The 23,573-nt window shown below is 48.3% G+C and overlaps 1 protein-coding gene across 1 annotated transcript; it reads right to left on the bottom strand.

Annotated features, from left to right (window-relative positions):
* Nucleotides 1-4,234: 4,234 nt before the first annotated feature.
* Nucleotides 4,235-18,928, bottom strand: gpr160 (G protein-coupled receptor 160). Its single transcript, XM_084327025.1, has 2 exons — nucleotides 18,807-18,928; nucleotides 4,235-6,787 (listed from the first exon to the last, which is right to left on the bottom strand). Exons 1-2 carry the CDS (start codon nucleotides 18,880-18,882, stop codon nucleotides 5,781-5,783), a joined length of 1,083 nt encoding a protein of 360 aa, XP_084183151.1. The 5' UTR covers nucleotides 18,883-18,928; the 3' UTR covers nucleotides 4,235-5,780.
* Between the last annotated feature and the right edge of the window lie 4,645 nt (nucleotides 18,929-23,573).

The raw sequence follows: 23,573 nt of genomic DNA, 5'->3' as shown, positions 1-23,573 counted from the left end.
TCTCCGGGGCGATAAAGAGTGCATTGTTTCCGATTCGATGATAACGTCGCCGACGCGATAATCAGTATTACAGTTTATTGTTGCCATAGTTACCTCTCAGTCCACAGAAGTCCCATCTTGCCACAGTTTCGGGGCGTCTGATGTTCTTTCTGTATTTTTTTCTTTCTTTCCGTGTAATTTGCATTTTATACACAAGGGGGGCGTTCTATATATCGACTTTAGTTGTAATGCCATAATGATAAGAAAATGGACTAAAGAAAAAATACTATATAAATATATATGAACTGTAACACAGCGTGCTCGTGACCCTCTTGCATTTGCAGTGTTAGGAGAACTTATGCTTTGTACAGAGTTTTTATAGGTGTGCAGTTTACCCCACGATAACCTGTCGCCCCCCACCCTACCCCCCCCCCCCCCCCCCCCCCCCCACCTCCAGGAGCACAGCTTTACCCTGACGTTTGCATACACAGGATTTGCATCCCCGGGATCGGTGTTGATCCCTCGCTTGTACGCGAGGAGTGCTAACCCCCCCCCCCCCCCCCCCCAGACTCTGTAAACAAATGCGAGGTGACCTTTGAACTGTTGACGGATTATAAATGCTTTGTAGTTGGGTATGTATTTTTCAGCCAGCGTTGTTGTTATATGCCAGTGAGGGAGACGTAGGAAGTGGGCTGGGCCTTGTGATGAGATGGATCACATGGGTCGGCTGACTGGTTACTAAAAATAGGCACACCATGTTTTTTTTCTTTTTTTTTCTTTCATTCCTTTTTGTTCATTTTATACACCTTACACATCCTACTAGAAAGATAGAAGAAAAAAAATAATATCCATGGCTTTGTTTAAGGAAATCTTGTTTCCCCCTCAGTGCTATTCTGAAACAAAAAGGCGGTGTCGGTGTGACCATTGCATACTATGTTGCCAATACTACAGTGTGATGAGACGTTTGTTCTTGCATGAATCGAGACACTGTTCTCCTACCTCATGTTGTGATATAAAAAGATGTTTTTTAAGCAGAGGACGCTGCATCTCTAACCGTTTATCATAATTGATATTTACTAGTAAATTACATACCTGTAAATGCTTTTAGCTAATACCTCAGTTGTATCTAGTGTTTTTTTTTGTCCCCCCCCCCCCCACCCCCCCATCCCTGAATTCAGATCTTGTAAATATACCCTGTATAGACAATGAACTTGGATCAAATTCAAGTAAAGTTCTGTAGTGTCAAACTGCTGTTGTCCTGGTCTTTCTTCTCCTCATACTGTCATGGTATCACTGTCTACTCCTGGTCTTTTCTTATCATTGCAAGGTTGGGGAGTAATGGATTACATTGTCATGGGATTCTAGTACTTTTGAAATAATAGGGGATTACTTTTTGGATTACTCCAAAGCACTCTTGCAGGAGAAAATACATTTAGATTGTGATTCGATAATGATACATTATATATATTTATTACATGGCGTTTTAACATTCGCCAAAATGCTCGATTGTGATTGGTCAATAGCGCTCGGTTGCCCCTAACAGCGGTCAATTCTTTCTCGATAATTCACCGCTGCTATGGGCAACGTGCAATAATGACCGCTGTTAGATCACAATCAAGCATTTTGATCGCAGTCACGAAAGCGAATCTTTACCATTATGCACAGCTGCACTACATCAGGTGCAATCAAGTCCACACACCTGCCGGCGATGACAGAGGAGCAACAGAACAACTGCGTCTGCATTTGATCTCGTCTTGTCGATGGTGTAAAATGAATTACGTATATTGTTAGTAAGTTAGCCCTGTAATAAGCGGAATAATGTATAGCTATACTCGGTCATTGTCGCAAAATAATTGACCTTCACTGCGTTTAGAAGAACGCAGTGTCGGTCAATTATTTTGCGACAATGACCTCGTAGCTATACATTATCCCTTACGTATACTGTTTATATATATATATGTATAACATGATTCAACACATATGGACACCGATATTAGTGTAAAACTGAAACAAGGAGATTCCACCACACAGCAGCTTGTAGACGGTCAGTCTGGTGCCTCTCGGGACCAGCAGCTTGTAGACGGTCAGTCTGGTGCCTCTCGGGACCAGCAGCTTGTAGACGGTCAGTCTGGTGCCTCTCGGGACCAGCAGCTTGTAGACGGTCAGTCTGGTGCCTCTCGGGACCAGCAGCTTGTAGACGGTCAGTCTGGTGCCTCTCGGGACCAGCAGCTTGTAGACGGTCAGTCTGGTGCCTCTCGGGACCAGCAGGATACAACAGCAAAACCAGGAGAAAGTTCAGGACTTTATTGTGGTGCATGAACCAGACTAATGTTCCGCTGTGTCTTACATCTTCAGAGTCAAGTGTAGACAAAGACAGCGGTGACACTAAATAGCTTACAGACGATCCCCTGGCAGGTGAGGACATTTGCAGACACTGACTAAATGGGTGCACTTGTACCTTTTACTGACCTGTCAGGTTATTTACTGTAAGCTATTTAGTTTCACCACTGGCTTTGTCTTCACTTGACTCTGATGAAGATGTAAGGCTACATTCACACTGACTGCAGGCAAACCAAATCAGATTTCTTTGCTCATATGTGACTTTCATGACAGTGTGAACAGCACAAATCACATGGAATCTGAATTAAATAAGATTTGGGCTACTTTCATAATGTGGTCCTAAATCAGATACAGGTCTGATTTTTTTTGCAATGCAACCCCAGTCTGAACAGTCATGCGGCTTTCGTACAACTTTTACATCACTCTAGAATTGACATTCATTGATTCGTAGGTTGACAATTTCTTACGTCAAGGCCTGCAGTTTGAACACAGCACAGCAAAACATTAGTCTTCTAGTAGTTCATCAGAAATAAAGGTCTGAACTGTCCTGCTTCAGTGGATTTCTCCTCGTTTTATTAGTGGAAATTGGTTGTGGCTTATGTGAGTTTATAACATTATTCATGTTACAGCTATCATAAATTGATTGACCTGAACCTAAACTAACATATTGTAATCAATTCTGGAGGTAAAGTAGTCAAAAGTAACAAAATAAAGTAATGGGATTACATTACAGAGTTGAGTACTCCTTTGGATTACGCTAATTGGTATCATTCCATCAGGCAATCACCAGTCATATGTAACAGATTACATTTGACAAGTATCCATCATTCCATGGCTTATTGACTAACGGTAGGCTACTCATGGTGACTCGAGATAGAGTGGGAAGCTACTCTGCAAGCTACCAATCACTGCTGCAACCGGAGGGAGTTGAACTACAGCACAGCTACCCCTCAGGAGGGATATGGTTTGATTAAAGGGAGATACCACCCAAATTAAGAATTAAATGGTAAATGGCTGCATTTATATAGCACTTTACAATTTGTTCCTCACATTTGACCCATTCACTCACTATACACACACCGATGGCAGAGGCAACCATGCAAGGTGCCCACCTGCTCTCCGGGAGCAATTAGGGGTTAAGTGTCTTGCTCAAGGACACTTCGACAAGCTGCCCGGGAGGAGTGGGAATCGAACCGGGAACTTCTGGATTGCCAGATGACTGCTCTACCTCCTGCGCCACTGTCGCCCCCGGAATATGTTATTTCCATATTTCCATGGCCCAGGAAGGTTCAGTCACTATTTGTGAACAAGGCTCTCTCCCAAAGCCAGAAGCCAGAGAGGTCTCAAACCTGTGATGTCATCAGGTGTAAAGTCTGGAGCCGCTCCTTTGACAATGAATAAGAGACTGATTCTGTGGCCCCACGGAATGTTTGTTTGAGTTTCTATACCCAGATTAGCTTTATTCTATAGTAGTATAGTAGTTGTGAAACATTCCCCTGGGTGATTCTCAGTGTCATCTATAACATCTTTCCCAATTCATCGTATACAGAGCAGTTCCAGACTATATCTGATGACATCACAGGTTTGAGTTTTAGCACTCTAGTTTTTGGATTTGGGAGAGAGTTGTTTGTTTTCACTAATTGTGGACTGTCTTAGATCATAGGAATAACATGTATTCATTCTTAACTTGGGTGTAGTTCCCCCTAAGTAAAGCTACCTAGAAAAAAGACACATATACAATGTAATACAGAATTATACTAAAATATAATTAAATCAAAAGTCTGATGTGACGGCATAATATACCTCTCAGCTGAGTTTATTGCAAGAAAAAAGTAGTTAAAATGAATTTGTAAAAAAAAAAATTGAAATAAAATAATAATAATAATCAGCCACATATAAATATTTGGTGTTGGACGTGAACCAACACCAAATAACCCTCTCTGGTTTATTCACAGAATAAAACAGAAACAGTCAACAGAAATGCCTTGTACATTCTTAACAGTTAGAAACATTCAACAAAAATGCCTTGTACATTCTTAACAGTTAGAAACATTCAACAAAAATGCCTTGTATGTTCTTAACAGTTAGAAACAGTCAACAGAAATGCCTTGTACATTCTTAACAGTTATAAACAGTCAACAAAAATGTATTGTATGTTCTTAACAGTCAACAGAAATGTTTAACTTTTTTTTTTTTTTTTTTTTTTTTTTTTTTTATGTTTTTCCAGCAATTTTTCTGATCAGACATGACCGACAGAGGAGGAGAGGGTGAACGGGAGAAGAGGTGGGGAAGACATGCGACAGATTATCCCCCGGGAGCGGGAGGCGAGCCCGGGACGGCCGCGTGGGTGTGCGAGGCACTATGCTGTGCGCCACGAGGGCGCCCCGTGTTTAAGTTGTTTATGTTGAACTTTCTCCTTTTTAGATCATTTACCAACTTGATCCTAAAGATGGTCCACATGAGTTGCCAGAGACGTATCTCTGACAGTCTCTCAAGGTTCTTGTTCCTTTCTTTTATAGACAAAAATAGTTTGTAAACAGACTGCATTTATATATCGCTTTTATCCAAATATCAACTTTACAACAGCTGACGGCGGAGGCGACCATGCAAGGTGCCAACCAGCTCATTGGGAGCAGTTAAGGGGTTAAGTGTCTTGCTCAAGGACACTTCGACACGCTGCCCGGAAGGAACAGGAATCTAACTGGGAACCTTCTGATTACCAGACGACCGCTCTACTTCCTGAGCCTTTGTCGTTAACTATACCTCAAAAAGTAATTTGCAACTACAATCACTATGCAAATGTGGATTTTAAACTTTTTTACCACCAAGCTACTGCAAAATGTAAGAAAACTACTCCCCAACACTTACACGTCACATTTGTTTTTATCCACTTTTTCTCCTTATTTTCAATTTTTTCTCCCATCCCAATTTCGTATTTCCAATTCTCCCCTCCCCTGTCTTGAACGTTGCTCGACTATGCCCCCCACTGGTCGGTTGTAGGGAGGATAGAAGCCTTGCATCACGTGTGCCCTCCGGTACACGAGGAGGCAGCCTGTCGCATCTTTTCACCTGCCAGCGCGGACTTTCAGTGGCGAGGAGTAACGCGTGGGAGGCTCACACTACCCCCGCTACTTCCTGTCTCTGCTGTGCAGGCGTCCCCCAACCGACCTGTAGGAGTCGCTGTCCACAACGTCCAATCCCCACCCATCGACTTTCCACCCGCTAACTCTGCCAATTGAGATAGTATGACGGCTGGCCCAAGCCGGAGGCAACGCCGACAGCCGGATTCGAGATCGGAGTCTCTTGCATTGGTGACGAGCGCAATCTCCGCTGTGCCACCCAGCCGCCACTTACACGTCACATTTCTACTTGTATTTCATATGTATTTCAACAACAGGAAGTGGGCATTAACCTCAAGGAATTTGGTTGCACTTTTGCTGCGACGAAATGAACCACAGTCTTCACGTCACGTTCAGATCCCTCTGCGTCGCTGAGCCGGTGCTCCAGTCACAGAAGCTGTCAGTGAAACGTGTCGCCGGTCCTTGCGGCGGCTCCGAGGCCAGACAGCTGGCACACAAAGCCACTCCAATCCAAAAGCTGTTCAGGAAACACAGCCAGGGAACGTTCAAACCCAGGTGCGCCGGTATCCCAGTAGGCAACAGTAGGCAGAGCGACAGGAAAACCAGGAAGAGGGCCCAGGTACTCAGGAGTGTCCACAAGGCTTGGTGGACGGTGTCTTTCCTGGACAGAGTGTCCCTCTTGGCCTCCTGCGCAGGGTGTTCCCTCGAGCGCGCCCCGCGGTGGTCGAGCGCGAGAACTCCCGCCTTCGAGTACAACGCCGCACAGCCCGCGGTCAGCAAGATCACCATGGCGACCTGCGGGATCTGAGGCGTGTGGAACACCAAGCATCGCTGCAGTTGGTAGGGAAGTTCGTCCTCCAGCAGCGGAGAGAAGCCAGACCCCAGGAACACATAGAGGAGAGCCGACGTCCATAAGAGAGCGGTGACAAACCAACGGATGATCTTCTGGACCCACGGGGTCGTAGGTCGCACTCTTTGAGACGCGGTGCGATAGTGATCCAGGCCTGTGGCGATCGCGACGGGCCACTGCAGCGCGCTGTAGACTTGTCCGAGGATTTGAACCAGCAAACACACGTGATGTATGGTCAACCGTAGGCCCAGGAGGTAGCCGTCATGCTGGAGGTAGAGGGCGGTCAGAGAGAGTGGTAGCACCGTGTCGACCAGCGCCAGAGAGACGCTGAAGACGCCTATGAAGCTTTGGCAGATGTGGTTCCTCTGGAGCAACACCAGAGCCCAGTTCAGTAGGCTCTTCACGCCCAGGCCCAGCAGGATGGAGGGGATGGACATGTGCATGGTGAGCTCTGGAGGGCTTCCTTCCACAGAGAACTGTGATCCGGGCCGGCTGCCCCAGTGGCTCCAACAAGGCCACGTTGAGAAGTAAGAAACACCTGTCAGGAATACAGAACAGAACCTATAAATAACCTGACAGACAGCGGAATGTAGGGGGCGACAGTGGCTCAGGTGGTAGAGCAGGCGTCTTGTAATCCGGAGGTTCCCGGTTCGGTTCCCGCTCCTCCCGGGCAGCGAAGTGTCCTTGAGCAAGACACTTAACCCCTAACTGCTCCCAATGAGCAGGTTGGCACCTTCCATGGTTGCCTCCGCCATCGGTGTGTGAATGTGAGTGAATGGGTCAAATGTGAGGAACATATTGTAAAGCACTTTGGATAAAAGCGCTATATAAATGCACCATTTATCATTTATGTAGCTGTCCAATCTAGGGATGGGCATTTTTAAGAAAAATCCAGATCGATCGCATGCTATACTCGAGTGATTAGATTCTTTTTTTTATTATAATTCTTTTTTTTTACTTAATTTTGTTCATTCACGTATATGTTTAAGGAACCAACAAACAGTTATAATCTTACACATACATGTGAAACCAATATGAAAAAAAAATTAAATAATTTAAATACATACAAATGATTAATAATTTAAGATCAATTTTTCTCATAGCTACGAGTAATCGATTACTCACGCCCATCCCTAGTCCAATCTACAGTCTAGTTTACTGGTTCTTAATCTACAGTCTAGCGTTGTCATGTACAAAGGTCTGATGACCATATAGAATATAGCTGGAGCGGGCTGTACATGAAACCAGCCCGTTCAGTAGGTGCTTTAAGCACTTGTCCCGGCAGGTAAGAAGCAAACAAATGCGTTTTTCCAAAATAGTTAATGATATTTATTATAGAACACAAGGAACTGAAATAAAACCCACAACAAATAGACAAACAGGGAAAAGGGTAAGGGGAGAACAAACAAGATAATTATAATGAAGTTGAGCACCAGAGCACTATCAGTGTCGTAGGACACCAGCCAACTAGGTTGGCACTGGGAACCACCCAGCCATAAGACAATACAGATATATATACTTCCACTTAACCAACTTCGAAAGAGCGCCTAAGCTGAACCAGTGTAGAAACTTGCAGTCCCACGATTGGCGCACATGTCACATGACCAGAAACGCGCGGGCCAATCAGAGATGCGGAAACAAACATTTGTTGTCGAAAGTATTCAGGCAGCCCGAAGCCTGTAGGCGTTTTGTCATGTCCTGTGCCCCTTCTTTGGCATAGCATGTCCAGTGGTGTGTGTGTGGATGAAGAGGAAGAGTAGGAGGAAGGGCAATGGGGTATATTATTCATTTAATGGTCTTAATATAGTGGTAGTTTAATAGTTAAAATAAGTTACAATTCTGTGTTATAGTGATTTATGTTCCTATTTGATAATAATAATACTACTAATAATCATCTTCATCAGAATGGGAGACCCGAGGTGACCCTTGTGCTCACCTTTGACCTATGAGGTCAGATTCACCAGATGTTCACATCAGTGTTCAATAATCATGTAAAACAGACGGCCAGTCCGCCTGTTACTGTTCCGCAACTGTAAGTACTTAGCACTACAAACTAGGGTCCTAGAAATGCGAAACAGCAGCAACATGCTACTCTTGCAGATCAGGTCACTGACGTCACCAGCATCAGTGCGTTCTCTGCAACGTCCGGTCATTTACGGTTAGCAATTTAGCTTTAAAAAATAGGAACGTTAACAAAACATAAAATCCTTTGGTGAAACACAATTTTCCCATTAACCCCACATGAGGTATCAAGGACAACATGACTGCTAAACGGGAAAGGAAAAGACCGTTATTTTCTGCCGTAGACGGGGGGGAAACGCACCGGTGCTTGTCATGCATTCCTCTGCTCCTCAAGTCCAGTGAATGTCTGCACCAATTGTGCATGATAAGTGTCACCACACAGGCCCCCCCAGAATTCACAATAACCCCCCAAAAGATCATCCACAGTCAACGAGGCGGGGGGCGGATCAGGCGCCCAAAACGAGTCCGTATCACCCGTGCAGGGGTAGAGGTGGGGATTGGGGCGTGTGGGGCGTGTGGGGGGGATTCAGGAGATATGAGGTGACTAGAGGGAAAAGCAGTTGGCAGGGGCCGGGCAGGGGGTCGTCCACGCCGCGGGGGCCGGGCCAGTTCAACTGGCCTGTCTAGGTCCAAATGGGCAGGCTTGAGCCGGTCGACCGATACCCGCTCTGACCTTCCTCCAATGTCCACCATGAAGTTCTTAGGCCCCGCCTCCAGGACGCGAAAAGGGCCGTCGTAAGGGGGCTGCAGAGGAGTACGGTGGCTGTCATGGCGAATGAAAACATACCTGGCTGACTGCAGATCCCTAGGCATGTAGGACTGCGGGAGGCAGTGCTGGGAAGTTGGGACTGGGGTGAAAGCACCGGCGCCATCCCTGAGCACAGTCCGAGATGAGGTGACCGACCAGGGAGCCTCGGCATCCGGGAGGAACTCCCCAGGGACTCGCAGCGGCTGTCCGTACACCAGCTCAGCAGCCGAGGCCTGCAGGTCTTCTTTGGGGGCGGAGCGCAGGCCAAGCATGACCCAGGGAAGCCGGTCGACCCAGTTGCAGTCCGTAAGGCTGGCCCGCAGAGCAGCCTTCATAGAGCGGTGAAACCGTTCACACAAGCCGTTGCCCTGTGGGTTGTAGGCTGTGGTGCGGTGGAGCTTCACTCCCAGGCCCTCGGCGACTGCAGTCCAGAGCCCGGACGTAAACTGTGGGCCCCGGTCGGATGTGAGATCAGATGGTGTGCCAAAACGGGCTACCCAGGACCCAATGAACGCCCGGGCCACCTCGGCGGATGTGGTCGATGCCAGCGGGACCACCTCCGGCCACCTAGTGGTTCTTTCCACCATGGTGAGGAGGTGAGTGAACCCGTGGGAGGGGGGCAGGGGACCCACCAGGTCCACATTGACATGGTCAAAGCGCCTCTCAGGCACGAGAAACGGTGCCAAGGGGGCTTTGGTGTGACGGTGTATCTTTGCACGCTGGCACGCCACGCAGGAGCCGGCCCAGGCTGCGATGTCCTTCCTGAGGCCATGCCAGACGAATTTAGCACTGACCAGCTTAGTTGACGCCTTCACCCCCGGGTGCGACAGGCCATGGATGCCTTCGAATACCTGCCGCCGCCAGCCAGCGGGAACCATCGGACGGGGCTGACCGGTGGAGACGTCGCAGAGGTGTTGGCAATACCAACCTGCACATCCTCTAACCTTAGCCCAGTGTCGGCTGTTCGGTAGGCCTGCATGTCCTTGTCAGTGGCCTGGTCGGCAGCCATGGCAGCGTAGTCCAGTCCCAAGTGGACGGCCCCCACCACCGTCCGGGAGAGGCAGTCAGCGACATAGTTGTCTTTACCTGCGACATGCCGTAAGTCCGTGGTAAACTCGGAGATGGCGGAGAGTTGGCGCTGCTGGCGCCCTGACCACGGCTCGGTGGCCTTGGCCATGGCGAAGGTGAGTGGCTTGTGATCCACAAAGGCAGTAAACCGTCGGCCCTCCAGCAGGAATCTGAAGTGCCTGATGGCCAGGAAGAGGCCTAGGAGCTCCCGGTCAAAGGTGCTGTACTTTCTTTCATTGTCCCGCAGCTGGCGACTGAAGAAAGCAAGCGGTTGCCAGCCCCCCCCCACCCACTGTTCGTACACTGCCCCCACTGCGTAGTCTGAGGCGTCAGTTGTGAGGGCGATAGGGGCGGTAGGAAATGGGTGTGCCAGTAATGCGGCATTGGCCAGTGCAGTTTTAGCGCCCAAAAAAGCGTCGTCGGTACACAGGGACCAGTCCACCTCGGCCTTGGGGTCCTTACCACGCAGGGCCTCATACAAGGGGCGCATGAGGTGAGCAGCACGGGGAATGAACCTGTTGTAGAAGTTCACCATGCCTAGGAACTCCTGCAGGGACTTCACGGTGCGGGGGCGTGGAAAGCTGGCAACGGCGTCCACCCTGGCAGGGAGCGGAACGGCTCCCTCTGCTGAGACCCTGTGCCCGAGGAAATCAATAGACGACCGGCCGAACTGGCACTTGGAGGGGTTAACAATGAGCCCATGTGCACTGAGCCGCTCAAACAACTGCCTGAGATGTGTCAGGTGCTCCTCTGCAGACGTGCTGGCTACGAGAATGTCGTCCAAGTATACGAACATGAATGCCATATCCCGCAGCACCGAGTCCATAAGTCTGTCCCGCCCCCTTGAGGCCAAAGGGCATCCGCAGAAACTCGAATAGGCCAAAAGGAGTGATGACCGCCGTCTTGGGAACGTCCCGTGGGTGAACTGGTACCTGGTGGTATCCCCGCACCAAGTCCACCTTGGAAAAGATGGTGGTCCCCGCCAGGTGGGCAGAGAAGTCCTGTATATGCGGGACGGGGTACCGGTCCGGGGTCGTGGCGTTGTTTAGGCGTCGGAAATCGCCACAGGGACACCACCCACCATCAGCCTTAGTGCCCATATGCAGGGGGGAGGCCCACAGACTGTCAGAACGGCGCACAATTCCAAGGCGTTCCATGGTTGCAAATTCCTCCCTGGCAATGGAGAGCTTAGCTGGGTCAAGGCGCCGAGCACGTGCATAGACCGGGGGACCGACAGTGGCTATATAGTGCTCCACGCCATGCTTAGCGACTGCTGAGGAAAATGTAGGCGTGGTGAGGATAGGGAACTCCGCTAGGAGGCGCTGATATATATCCCCAGCAGCAAGCATGTTGGACAGACCTAGTGTCCCTGGCCCTCCCAGCGTGCACGGGTAGGTAGCGAAGGAGACAGCATCGATCAGGCGACAGTTTGTAATGTCCACTAGCAGCCTGAACGCACACAGGAAGTCCGCGCCGAGGAGAGGAACTGACACAGCGGCCATGACAAACTCCCACCCGAAGCGGCGCTCGCCAAAACACACCTCTACATACCGGGTTCCGTAGGTACGTATAGGCGTGCCATTAGCAGCGTCCATGGGGGGACCGTGGCCCCCAGCCATAGTGTCCACAGCTGTAGCAGGAAGGATGCTGCGTTGCGCGCCCGAGTCGACTAGTAGTCGCCGGCCAAATAAGGTGTCCTTAATAAATAGCAGCCTGCTGCCTCCGCCAACGCTCATGGCTGTTAATGAGCATTGGCCCTGGCGTTTCCCTGGTCACTGTAATTGCACGGTGGGCGACACTGTTTGGCCCTGGCGCCAAACCGGTTATGGAAATAACACCATCCACTGTTACCCTGGCGACGGGCAGTCACTGCTGCAGCGGCGTCCGCAGCGTCCACTAGGTGGGTAGGTGGGTGGTAGGTGGGCGGTGCGCACAGGCGCTGGGAGCTGACGCATGAAAACATGCTTAAACAAAAAAGAGGGATCTGCCGAGCCCAAAACAGCATCCTGTCCATCAGTTCGGACGGCTTGCCGTCGCCGAGGCCGTTAAGTGACAATAGACGATCCGCCTTTTCAATTTCCGACAGTTCAAATAATTGCAAAAGGAATGCCTTGATAGCGTCATATTTGCCGGCAGCTGGCGGGGCTTCCAGCAGCCCCATAGCGCGGGCCGTCGTCTGGGCATCCAATGCTGCTACCACATGATAATATTTCGTAACATCCTGTGTTATTCCTCTCAACTCGAACTGAGCTTCAATGTGTTGAAACCAGGGTCGAGGGCTGTGATGCCAGAAGTCGGGTAACTTAATTGCAGCGGCGTAGACAATGTTCACTTCTCCGTCCGTCATGATGTAATATTCACGTACTTCAGGTCACCAATGTGGGATCGCAAGAAAGGATGAAACGGGAGACGGTAGTCGAGTCTTTCCTTTACTTCCCAACATAAATTACATACATCAAACAGAGTGCAGAGGCGTTTAACGTTACTACTTCAAAGTGACAGCAGCCAGCTGACAGCTGACAGGTGACCTAATATACGTCACCAAATACCCACACCGTTCCCAGAATCCCCAGGCTTAAAGGAGCATTTCTCTGCTCCTCAAGTCCAGTGAATGTCTGCACCAATTGTGCGTGATAAGTGTCACCACAATGCGACATTTTCAGGGTCGCGAGCCGACCTTTTCCCCTCGTTTTCGATGATGGAAGTGATTTAGGAAAAGCTTCGGCACGCCGAGAGGTACCCGTGGATTTAATCTCTCTAAGGGAGGAGTGCAGAGGGGAGGCCACACTCTGGATTCTTCTCACAGCCCCGTTTTAAACTTTTAAGGTGTGGCAGTCAGCTCGAATCTGATTGGCTAGGATCGGTTTTGGACTCTAGATACATGAATCACATGGTTGAGGCTGGAGAAAGAGACCTACCCCCTGCCTCCTCTCCTCCATAGTAGTAATAGTAAAAACAAAGCAACACAAATATACACGTATTACACAACCGAGGATTCAAACAAGCAACCTATTGCATAACCCTCACATCATACAATACTTGCTGAAAGGTCATGTAAATATTGGTTAATGTTATCTCTGACTCCATACTGCACCCATCCCTCCTCTGTCAACCCAGCTCTGTTCTTGTGTCATTACTGCAATACAAATAAAGGCAAACGGGTGGAGCAGCATAATGCTAGCAACTATTTGATTTGAACCAAACTGATTAAAGCTGGACACTGACAACGGAAAAAGCAGCCTCACCTTTCACTGTGCATGTCGACCAGCTTGCAGCATTAAAGTCCCCATGAAACGGCTCGCACAATGCTATTTGATTCCACATATATGTGTTTCCTGTATAAACAGGAAGGTAGGGAGGGACTTGACTGGGAGCCAGTGGAGGTGGATGAGGGTGGGGGTGATGTGCTGCCAGGGCTTGGTGTGAGTGAGAGCTGGGTACCCCGAACAGGACTTCGTTAGTAGTCCAACCGGGAGGTGATAAATGAGTGGATCAGAGTCTCAGCCACAGAATCTGAGAGTGATGGTCGGAGACGGGAGATGTTTTTGAGGTGATAGAAGGCAGACTTAGTAACGGATTTGATGTGCGAGTGGAATGAAAGTGTGGAGTCAAGGGTGACGCCCAGGTTACGGACTTCGGGAGACGGGGAGATGGAACAGCCATCCATGTGGAGGAGGAGATCTCCAACCTTCCGTTTAGTTTTAGTAGTTTGGTTGACATCCAGGTTTTTATGGCGTGGAGGCAGTTGACTAGGTACTGGGGGGGAGCTGGGAGGATGGTGAGGTGCTGATATAAAGCGTATCATCAGTGTAGCAGTGGAAGTTGAGGCTATGGTGACGTATGATCTGACCGAGGGGGGAGCATGTAAATGGTGAAAAGTAGGAGACCAAGCATGGAGCCTTGGGGGACATTGTGGTTGACTGGAGCCGGGGGGGAGGATCAGCCGCTGATGCTGACAAACTGAGACCTATTTGAGAGATATGACTGAAACCATGACAGAGCTGTACCAGTGATGCCAAGGTTGTCGGAGAGGCATTTGAGGAGGACTGTGTGAGAAACTGTGTCAAACACAGCGGAGAGGTCGAGAAGGATGAGGAGTCTGATGTGTCCGGAGTCTGCAGCAAGGAGGAGGTCATTTGTGATCTTGATGAGGATCTTGATTGATCTTTTCATCGAGCGGAGGTCAGAGGTAAACCGCGGGGCAGGGAAAGGACACAGTCCGGCTTCTGAGGGGCGAGTCCAGGCTGAGGGAGAGGGCGGCATTATAGCGGGCCGCTAAGGTGTCCGGGGAGGTATCAGAGGGAACCGAGGCCATGTGGGTAGTGATGAGGTCGGATAGGGCTGATGCACTCACGGACTTGGTGTCCCTGAAGGTGATGGTGCGAGTGGGGCGCTGCCTGGGCAGGGGGATAGGGACAGTGAAGAGAATGGTGTGATGGTCACATACCGCGAGGTCTAGACACTGCAGGTGGGAGGGGGGGTTACCGGTGGAGCAGACCAGGTCCAGAGTGTGACCTTTGGAGTGGGTGGGGCCCTGGACATGCTGCTAAGGCAGTCCAGAAGTGACAGGAAATTGGAGGTAAAACTGCAGTTGGTGGAGTCAACATGAATGTTGAAATCTCCGAGCAGATAGGTGGTGGGAGACTTGGAGCAGAAAGAGGACAGGAGCTCAGTTAGCTCGGACAGGAAGGTGGTGGAGGCTTTGGGGGGGGGGGCGGTAAATCAGGCCAAACTGGGGTTGAGGAGATCCGGAGAGAAAGAATGTAATACACTTGAATGATGTGAGATCACGAGTGGGGATCTCCTTGACCTGGAAGTCTGTACGATGGATGACAGCCAGCCAGCCCGCTGCAGCGGCCCGTGGAGCGCGGTTTCTGGAGGTAGACGTAACCGGGGGGTGTAGCTTGGTTGAGTGTGATGAGATCCTGTTTGTTTTGCCATGTCTCAGTCAAACATAAAAAAATCAAGTTTTCTTTCAGTGATGATATCATGTATGAGTAGTGCCTTGTTATTGAGGGAGCGAGTATTGAGCAGCATGAAGGTGGCTGTAGAGGAGACAGGCAGAGTGGGAGGAGTGCTACTGTCAGAGCAGGCCAGGGGCTTCAGACAGGTGAGGTGTGTTGTGATGACTTCGACGAGGAACAACACGGCAGCGCGGAGCAGATATTACCACGGGATTACTGGAATTTGTGCAGATACGTTTGTAGCGGGGGCGTTCTGATGTGTGATCTGATGGTATCCAGGCAGATTGGCGCAGCGGTGTTGAAAAAACTCAGAAATTGGCAAGAGGAGTATGTGAGCACCATATCGACCGAAGCAGCTAGCCGGCTAACAACCGGCCACACACAACAAATCCAGCCTCGGACAACAGCACACTGCAGTGGAATGATCAAACTCACGAACAGTCCAGTCCGGGTGTAGCCGGTCTCGTCTTGCCATCTCTGCGTTGTGTTCAGTTCGACCCCTGTTAAGGGATTGCGAGTCTCGAACCCCGGTCTCCGGCACCGCGGGCGACATCGCAGACCACTATACCAAGAGGTGAATTCACTTCTTGGTAACATGTCTGTATGCCTTTTAAGGGGGAAAGACTACTGCTTGACCTTACTCCTAGAACCCACCTCACCCCTGCCCACTTTGACAACCTAGGATGGCTTAGAGTAGACGACAGAGTACAGCAACTTGCAATGGGCCTGGTCTACAAGATACACTACACGACTAAGGTACCCATGTACATGTCAAAATACTTCCCAAGGGTCAGTGAATACCACGACCACAACACCAGAGGGAGCTCCACAAATCATGTTAAACCCAGATTCGGCTCAAACAAGGGACTAAACACGTTTCGCAATTATGCCACATCAATGTGGAATGCCCTACCCACAGCTGTAAAGGAATGTAAATCACTACCCACTTTCAAAACCACTCTCAAAGAGCACCTACGGGAGACTGCAATTCGAAACAACCCCCCCACCCAATGTACAGTTCCTCCCCCTCGAATGTATATATTTTCTTTTATGCATGTTTTATGTATATATTGTCTTTTATTTTACAGTACCTACTGTATATTTGTATATATTGTATGTCATAAATGTCTGGATGTAACAGTACTGTATATCTGTATGTTGTGTATGTCATAAATGTCATGATGAATTGAAAATGGGGGAACCTGATGTAAACAAGACGAAAGTCTTTCTCTGGTCTGCATCTCCAGATGCAGATGCAATTGTGTGTATTGAGCCGTACTGTATTGTACCCATTCTGTTAATAAAATTTTCAATCAATCAATTGATCAATCAATCATTCAAGTTGTCCCTGTTGTGTCTCAATCTCAGTCTTATCAGACACCAACAGAGAAAGAATAGTATATATTTATATTTACAGCATATATATATATCTGTGTGAATATACCTCCATATAATCCTTCTATATACCTACTTGTACACCTGCATACAACCCATATATCTCTGTATGATAGCATGTATAGTAATGCTATATATATTTATTCTTATCTATCTATCCACATCTGTCTCTACATATCTGCATATAATCCTTTTTACCACTTTTGTCTTCAAATAATACCATGGTACAATCCACTTTAATGATAATGATGGTACATGGCATCCAAAAACGAAAGGATGGAAATACCTTGATACTGTACCAAACACAATGATACCTTTCTGTAGGGGATCCTTCTTTCTGAGTCTTAAATGGTAAATGGTACATTTATATAGCAGCTTTTATCCAAAGCGCTTTACAATTTAGTTCCTCACATTCACCCATTCACTCACACATTCACACACTGACAGCGGAGGCGACCATGCAAGGAGCTGACCTGCTCATCGGGAGCAATTAGGGGTTAAGTGTCTTGCCCAAGGACACTTTGACATGCGAATCGAACCGAGAACCTTCCGATTACCAGACAACCGCTGAACATCTTCTGATCTCCTGAGCCACTGCCGCTCTCTTAGAATCGTATCATCCTGAGTGTTCACTTCACTTAAGAGGAAAATATGATTTTAAGACACAATACATCAATACAAAACTTCATTTTGAGCCATATTTTCAGCACAATAGTAGATCACTGATTCTTGAGAGTTGGGACAAAACATGTCCTACATAGAAAAGTCTAATTTATATAAAAAATTAAGAAATTCATAATGAGTGATATACTCACAAAGTTACATCTAAAGGTATTGTGTATACTGATGTTATGTTTTAGCACATATATTTGTTTTTTGGGGGATATTTGTTTAAATGTATAATCTGTGGTTAGAAGCTCCCATGTTAATTATCTTGTCCTCAGCAAGGGGTTACATTATTGACCAGCCCAAAAAAGCTTGAAAGACCTCTCCACTTGTGAAAACATACATATCAAATCAAAGATAAGGGTTATACATGTATAAAACAATATACAGTTCAAGACATCATAGTGAAACTAATCGGAAATGCAGAAGGAAACAAAGAGGAGAAGTGCAGGGTGAGAACGTGGAGATCAGGAAGTTGGGTAGATGAAAACAGGAACGAGAAGAAGGGGTCCTGGTCTCCATGACTGTTTTTGTTGTTGGAAACAGTGCATTTTGTAATAGTTGGAAACAGTGTATGTAAAGTTTGTTGTTATTACAATTGAGTTAACAAAATGTTCAGTATTAACATTAACAAGGAGTTATTAGTTCTTATCATTGTCACTTCCATCTGTTTAAAAAATGCATGTGTTCATTTATCAGAGATGCATATACAATTTAGTCAACTCTGTCATTTTCTTGTCAACTCCGTCAGATCTTTGTCAACACCGTCAGATGTTTGTTTTTGTTAATTCTGTGGAAAATACAAATTCCTTCTTCAGTTTATGTTGTTTAAGTAATAAAGGAGCATCAGATCTTCATCCTCTTGTCTTATTTACTTAATGATCTTTTTTTTTATCATATCAAAATTAAAAACAAAGTTTGAAAATGCAAATATTTCTAAATCTGTGTTTTCAGAATAGTGTGAAATTACACCTGAGGTTTATATATTATATTTGATTGCATACCAGAGTAACTAAACACTATTACAACATACTTCAGAACCTTAGATTCTTGTTGGACTGGAATAATTAGAATTATATACTTTTTTGTGTGTCTGACGGAGTTAACCCAAATCAAGTTTCAAAGGGAAACATGTGAATTTGTTCAAAATGTTTTTCTATGTAGAGCCCGCACCTTTACATGGTTAAATAGCTCAGACCTTTCTCTACATGAATATACAACTCTAATCAATATAGTGTGCATTCTCAAAATATAATATTAAAAAGTGTTTTGTCCCGACTCTCAAGAATCAGTGAGATACTATATCTATATCTGTACATATCCCTTACCTACTCTTACTAGTTACGCTGCTGGCCAGTATGACTTACTACCATACTGTCCTTATACCTGTATCACTACATATTAATACTACAACTCTGTACATACATCTGATTAGCACTACACCCAGTAGTACCAATTTATATATTTTATACCCAGTTGAATCACCTGTACATTGTATATTACTATTGCACTTTATACTGTTACATTTGCACTCTGGTTGGATGCCAAACTTATTTCCGTTGTACTGTACTCGTGCTGTATAATGACAATACATTTGAATCTAATCTAATCTAATCTAATCTAACAAGAGGACAAGGCAGGACAAGATAAGGTGCATTAGCGGCCATTAGAATCGCATGTAAAGACAACATTACCGTTCGTTTTGTAGTCCCTATTTGAATTCAACCATCTGAGGATATCTTCTGAGTCTGCCTCGCTCGTGGGTGCCATGCAGTATCACACAGAGGCAGTGCAACAACTCCATACGCCTCTATTTACAAGGCGTGGTTTAATGTGGTGAAACCAGTTACAGTGTGGGCATGCTATATTGCCTCAGATGGATGTGTGCCTGTGTGTCAATCATTATCTGAAAAAAGAAGAAATAAACTAACCTACACTGTAGCACTCAACACTTTGATGAAAATTGTTACTCAGCTGATAGAGTTGTACCCTTCCTGCTGTCTTGTTGTACAAAACTTGTAAGTTGCTTTGGATAAAAGCGTCAGCTAAATGACAAAATGTAAATGTAAATGTGTGTGTGGGTGTGTGTGTGTGTGTGTGTGTGTGTGTGTGTGTGTGTGTGTTTGTAGGGGGTTGCTAAATATATTAAAAAATTAAATAAAACAATGGCCTAGGAAATTGACCTAATCCTTAATAACACTTTGGATGCCACGCCATGTTTTCCTTTTTACCCCCTTGATGCCCAAACCCACTCCAATGTTAACTTAATATCGCCTAATCTATGTTTTAAATTATGGCTATGTGTCTAATCTGCCCGTCGCTTATCAAAGACTCATTTTCCAGTCAACATTGTCAAGGCAGATTGTTTTTTTATCGCTTCATTTCCGTTTGATAGCATTTTGAAAATCACTCGTTTTCGCGGAAAAAACAACCCTATTGTAGTGGGCACTTACATGGGCACTTACCTGGACGGGACATAATCCACCTACACTGTCACTTTAAGGACACGGGGCATCCGTGGTATCTAGAGCGGCCATATTAACGCTTCACTTGGTTTGTTGTGGTATCCATGGTTATGCTATTAAATGATGCACACTGATGTGTGGTCAAAGAAACTTCACTCTCTTTGGTCGTGATTTCCCGTCTCCTACATTGGTGAACCTGACGTTCTTGGACGCTTTCAAGGACGATTGAACAATGGAAGAGGCAGTCGCGCTGAAGTTTATGGAAGCAGCAGTCGCGCTGAAATTGCCAGAGTTCTGGGAAACGCAAGCTACTGCATGGTTTGTGCAGGCGGAGGCGCAGTTTGCAATAAAGAAAATAACGGAGGATGACACTAAGTACTATCACGTTGTCGCTGTGCTGGGGACTAACACGGCAGCCAGAGTGGTGAGTCTACTCACAAACCCTCCGGCGCATGACAAATATGGCACGCTGAAGGCACACTTGTTGAAGTGTTTTGAACTGTCTAAGGTGGAACGAGCTAACCGGCTGTTTTCATTGCAAGGTCTGGGCGACAGTAAACCGTCTGAGCTTATGGATAGGATGCTGGCGTTGATGGGAGAGCATGAGCCCAACCATTTTCTCTTCCGACAGCTGTTCTTGCGCCAGTTACCGGCTCAGGTAAGGGCCGCCTTGGCAAACACAACAATAAATGACTGCCGTATGTTAGCCGCGGAGGCGGATAAGTTCTTTTTGGCCAGCCAGCAGCAACACTGTACGGCCGTGTTCTATCATGACCAACCCTCTACCTCTCACCATGGGGATTATACCGTCGCTGCTGCGGTGGCAGCCCCTCGCCAGCGAGGGAGAGACACTGGCTGGTGTTTCTTTCACACCAAGTATGGAGCCAGGGCTAACCAATGCCGTCCCCCATGTACTTACAAGGGGCCGGGAAACGCCCGGGCCGGCGCTCAACAGTGGCCATGAGCGTTGGTGGGGCCGGCAGGCTACTGTTTATTCGGGACAACATCTCAGGCAGGCGTTTCATGTGCGACACAGGGGCACAGAGAAGCGTGCTGCCTGCGTCAAGGGTGGACACCCTGGCCGACGGGCATGGACTCCCTATGGAAGCTGCCAATGGTACTACGATCCGCACGTATGGCAGTAGGCTAGTGGAGTTGTGTTTTGGTGAGCGGCGGTTTAGCTGGAACTTCATTACTGCTGATGTGTCTGTGCCCCTGCTGGGTGCTGATTTTCTGTGTGCCTATGGATTGTTGGTGGATGTCAGGAACAATCGATTGATCGACGCCACCACCTTTTGTTCATTTGAATGTACTGTCGGGGCAGCGCCTCCTGTGGGTTTGTCTAACATGTTGTCTGTTACAGATGAGTTTCACCAGCTGCTAGCCGAGTTCCCTGTCCTTACCCAGCCCACTTTCTCGTCCTCCACCAGTAAGCACGGTGTGGAGCATCACATCGCTACGGCAGGTGCGCCAGTCTACTCCCGGGCTCGGCGCCTAGATCCTGCCAAGCTGGCCGTGGCCAAGGCAGAGTTTTCCAACATGGAGAACCTGGGTATTATCCGTCGTTCTGACAGCCCATGGGCCTCACCCCTTCACATTGTCCCCAAGGCTGCCGGCGGGTGGCGCCCGTGTGGCGATTACCGCCGCCTTAACGAGGTAACCACACCGGACCGATACCCGGTTCCACATATTCAGGATTTTTCCACCCACCTGGCCCGGAAGCTCATATTTTCGAAAATAGATTTAGTTCGAGGTTACCACCAGGTGCCGGTCCACCCAGCGGACATCCCTAAGACGGCGGTGATTACTCCCTTTGGTTTGTTTGAGTTCTTGCGCATGCCATTTGGGCTTAAAAACGCAGCACAGACATTCCAGCGCTTGATGGACTCTGTGTTACGGGACCTGCCTTTTTTGTTTGTCTACCTAGATGACATCTTAGTCGCCAGTACCACCAAGGCAGAGCACTTGTCCCATCTCAGGACCCTTTTCCACCGACTCAGTCAGCATGGGCTCATAATTAACCCAGCTAAATGTCAGTTTGGGCTGTCTAGGATCGATTTCCTCGGGCACCACGTCACCAAAGATGGGGCAGTTCCCCTCCCATCTAAGGTTGACGCCATAGCAAATTTTCCACTGCCACCCACCATCAAGGCTCTGCAAGAGTTCCTTGGCATGGTAAATTTTTACCATCGGTTTGTCCCCCGGGCTGCTCAGCTAATGCGACCTCTTTACGAGGCTCTCAGGGGTAAAATCGCCAAACATGTGGTGGACTGGACGGACGAGAGACGCAAGGCGTTTGTCGATACTAAAACCGCCCTGGCCAATGCAACCAGGCTGGCACACCCACTTCCCAACGCCCCTGTTGCCATCACCACTGATGCTTCAGACTATGCTGTTGGAGCGGTATACGAGCAGTGGGTGAGTGGGGCTTGGCAGCCACTGGTGTTTTTTAGCCGACAGCTTCGTCCTAATGAGTGCAAATATAGCACTTTTGATAGGGAGCTCCTCGCCCTCTATCTGGCCGTGCGGCATTTCCGTTCCCTGCTGGAGGCTCGTTCGTTCACGGCATTTGTAGACCACAAGCCACTCACTTTTGCTATGGCTAAAGTAAGTGAGCCATGGTCTGCCCGTCAGCAGAGGCACCTGTCATATATCTCAGAGTTTACCACGGATATTCAGCATGTCGCAGGCAGGGACAATCTAGTGGCAGACTGTCTCTCTCGGGCCTTGATCGGGGCCGTCCATGTTGGTTTGGATTATGCACGCATGGCCTCAGACCAGGTTTCCGACCTGGACGTTCAGGCCTACAGGACGGCCATCACAGCACAGAGGATGTGGCATTTAATGAGGCTAACAGCACACTCCTGTGCGACGTTTCCACGGGGCGGCCGCGACCGGTGGTGCCCAGCAGTTGGAGACGTCATGTTTTTGACATCATACATGGTCTCTCTCACCCCGGTAACAGGGCGTCTCAAAAGCAGGTGGCAGCCAAGTTCATTTGGCACGGGCTGAAAAAGGATGTGAGCGGGTGGGTTAAGACCTGTGTGATGTGCCAGCGCGCTAAGGTACACCGCCACATTAAAGCTCCTTTGGCCCAGTTCTCCGTGCCCGAAAGGAGGTTTGACCACGTGAATGTGGACCTGGTGGGTCCATTACCCCCATCGCATGGTTTCACATACCTCCTCACGATGGTGGACAGAACCACTCGGTGGCCAGAGGCCGTTCCGCTGTCATCCACAACGTCCACTGATGTGGCTCGGGCGTTTATATATACGTGGGTGGCCCGGTTTGGTGCTCCGTCTGACCTTTCGTCGGACCGCGGACCTCAGTTCACCTCTGAGCTTTGGTCCGAGATTGCCAGAAACTTAGGCGTGAGTCTGCAACGCACTACCGCTTATCACCCACAGGCTAACGGTTTGTGTGAGCGGTTTCACCGGTCCATGAAGGCTTCTCTCCGAGCTACCCTTAGCGATGGTAGTTGGGTCGACAGGCTCCCGTGGGTCATGTTGGGTCTCAGGACCGCCCCCAAGGATGATCTCCAGTCATCGTCGGCTGAGCTGGTCTATGGCCAACCGCTGCGGGTCCCCGGGGAGTTTTTACCTGACACCACAGACCCCTGGTCTGCGACCCAGCAGCGCGTTTCAAACTTGGAGAACGCTAGGGCATTTGTGCCGGTCCCCACCTCGCAGCATGGTTTGCCACAGACTCGTGTTCCACCCGGCCTCCAGGCGACGGAATATGTGTTCATACGGCACGATGCCCACCGCGGGTCCTTTCAACCCCCCTACGATGGCCCGTTTCGGGTCCTACAGACGGGAAGTAAGACCTTCGTGGTGGACATTGGCGGTAAACCGGAACATGTCTTGGTGGACAGGCTTAAGCCAGCTCACTTGGATGTGGATCACCCCGTGGCACTCGCTCAGCCCCCGCGGCGGGGGCGACCTCCCCGTGTTAAACCTCGTCACCATAGGTCGCTTTTTGAAAATATGAGTCCCT

Source organism: Notolepis coatsorum (assembly GCF_963971535.1).
Source record: "Notolepis coatsorum genome assembly, chromosome: 13".
In the NCBI taxonomy this organism is placed as follows: Eukaryota; Metazoa; Chordata; class Actinopteri; order Aulopiformes; family Paralepididae; genus Notolepis; species Notolepis coatsorum.
The sequence above is the reverse complement of the archived record's forward strand: the minus strand, read 5'-3'. Positions and strand labels throughout refer to the sequence as shown.

Bases quoted from the DNA above. Each gene is read 5' to 3' on its own strand.
- gpr160 (XM_084327025.1), bottom strand. From the start codon at position 18,882: ATGGCACCCACGAGCGAGGCAGACTCAGAAGATATCCTCAGATGGTTG. The intron at 6,788-18,806 runs GTAATGTTGTCT...TATTCCTGACAG, and splicing joins TAGGGACTACAAAACGAACG to GTGTTTCTTACTTCTCAACG.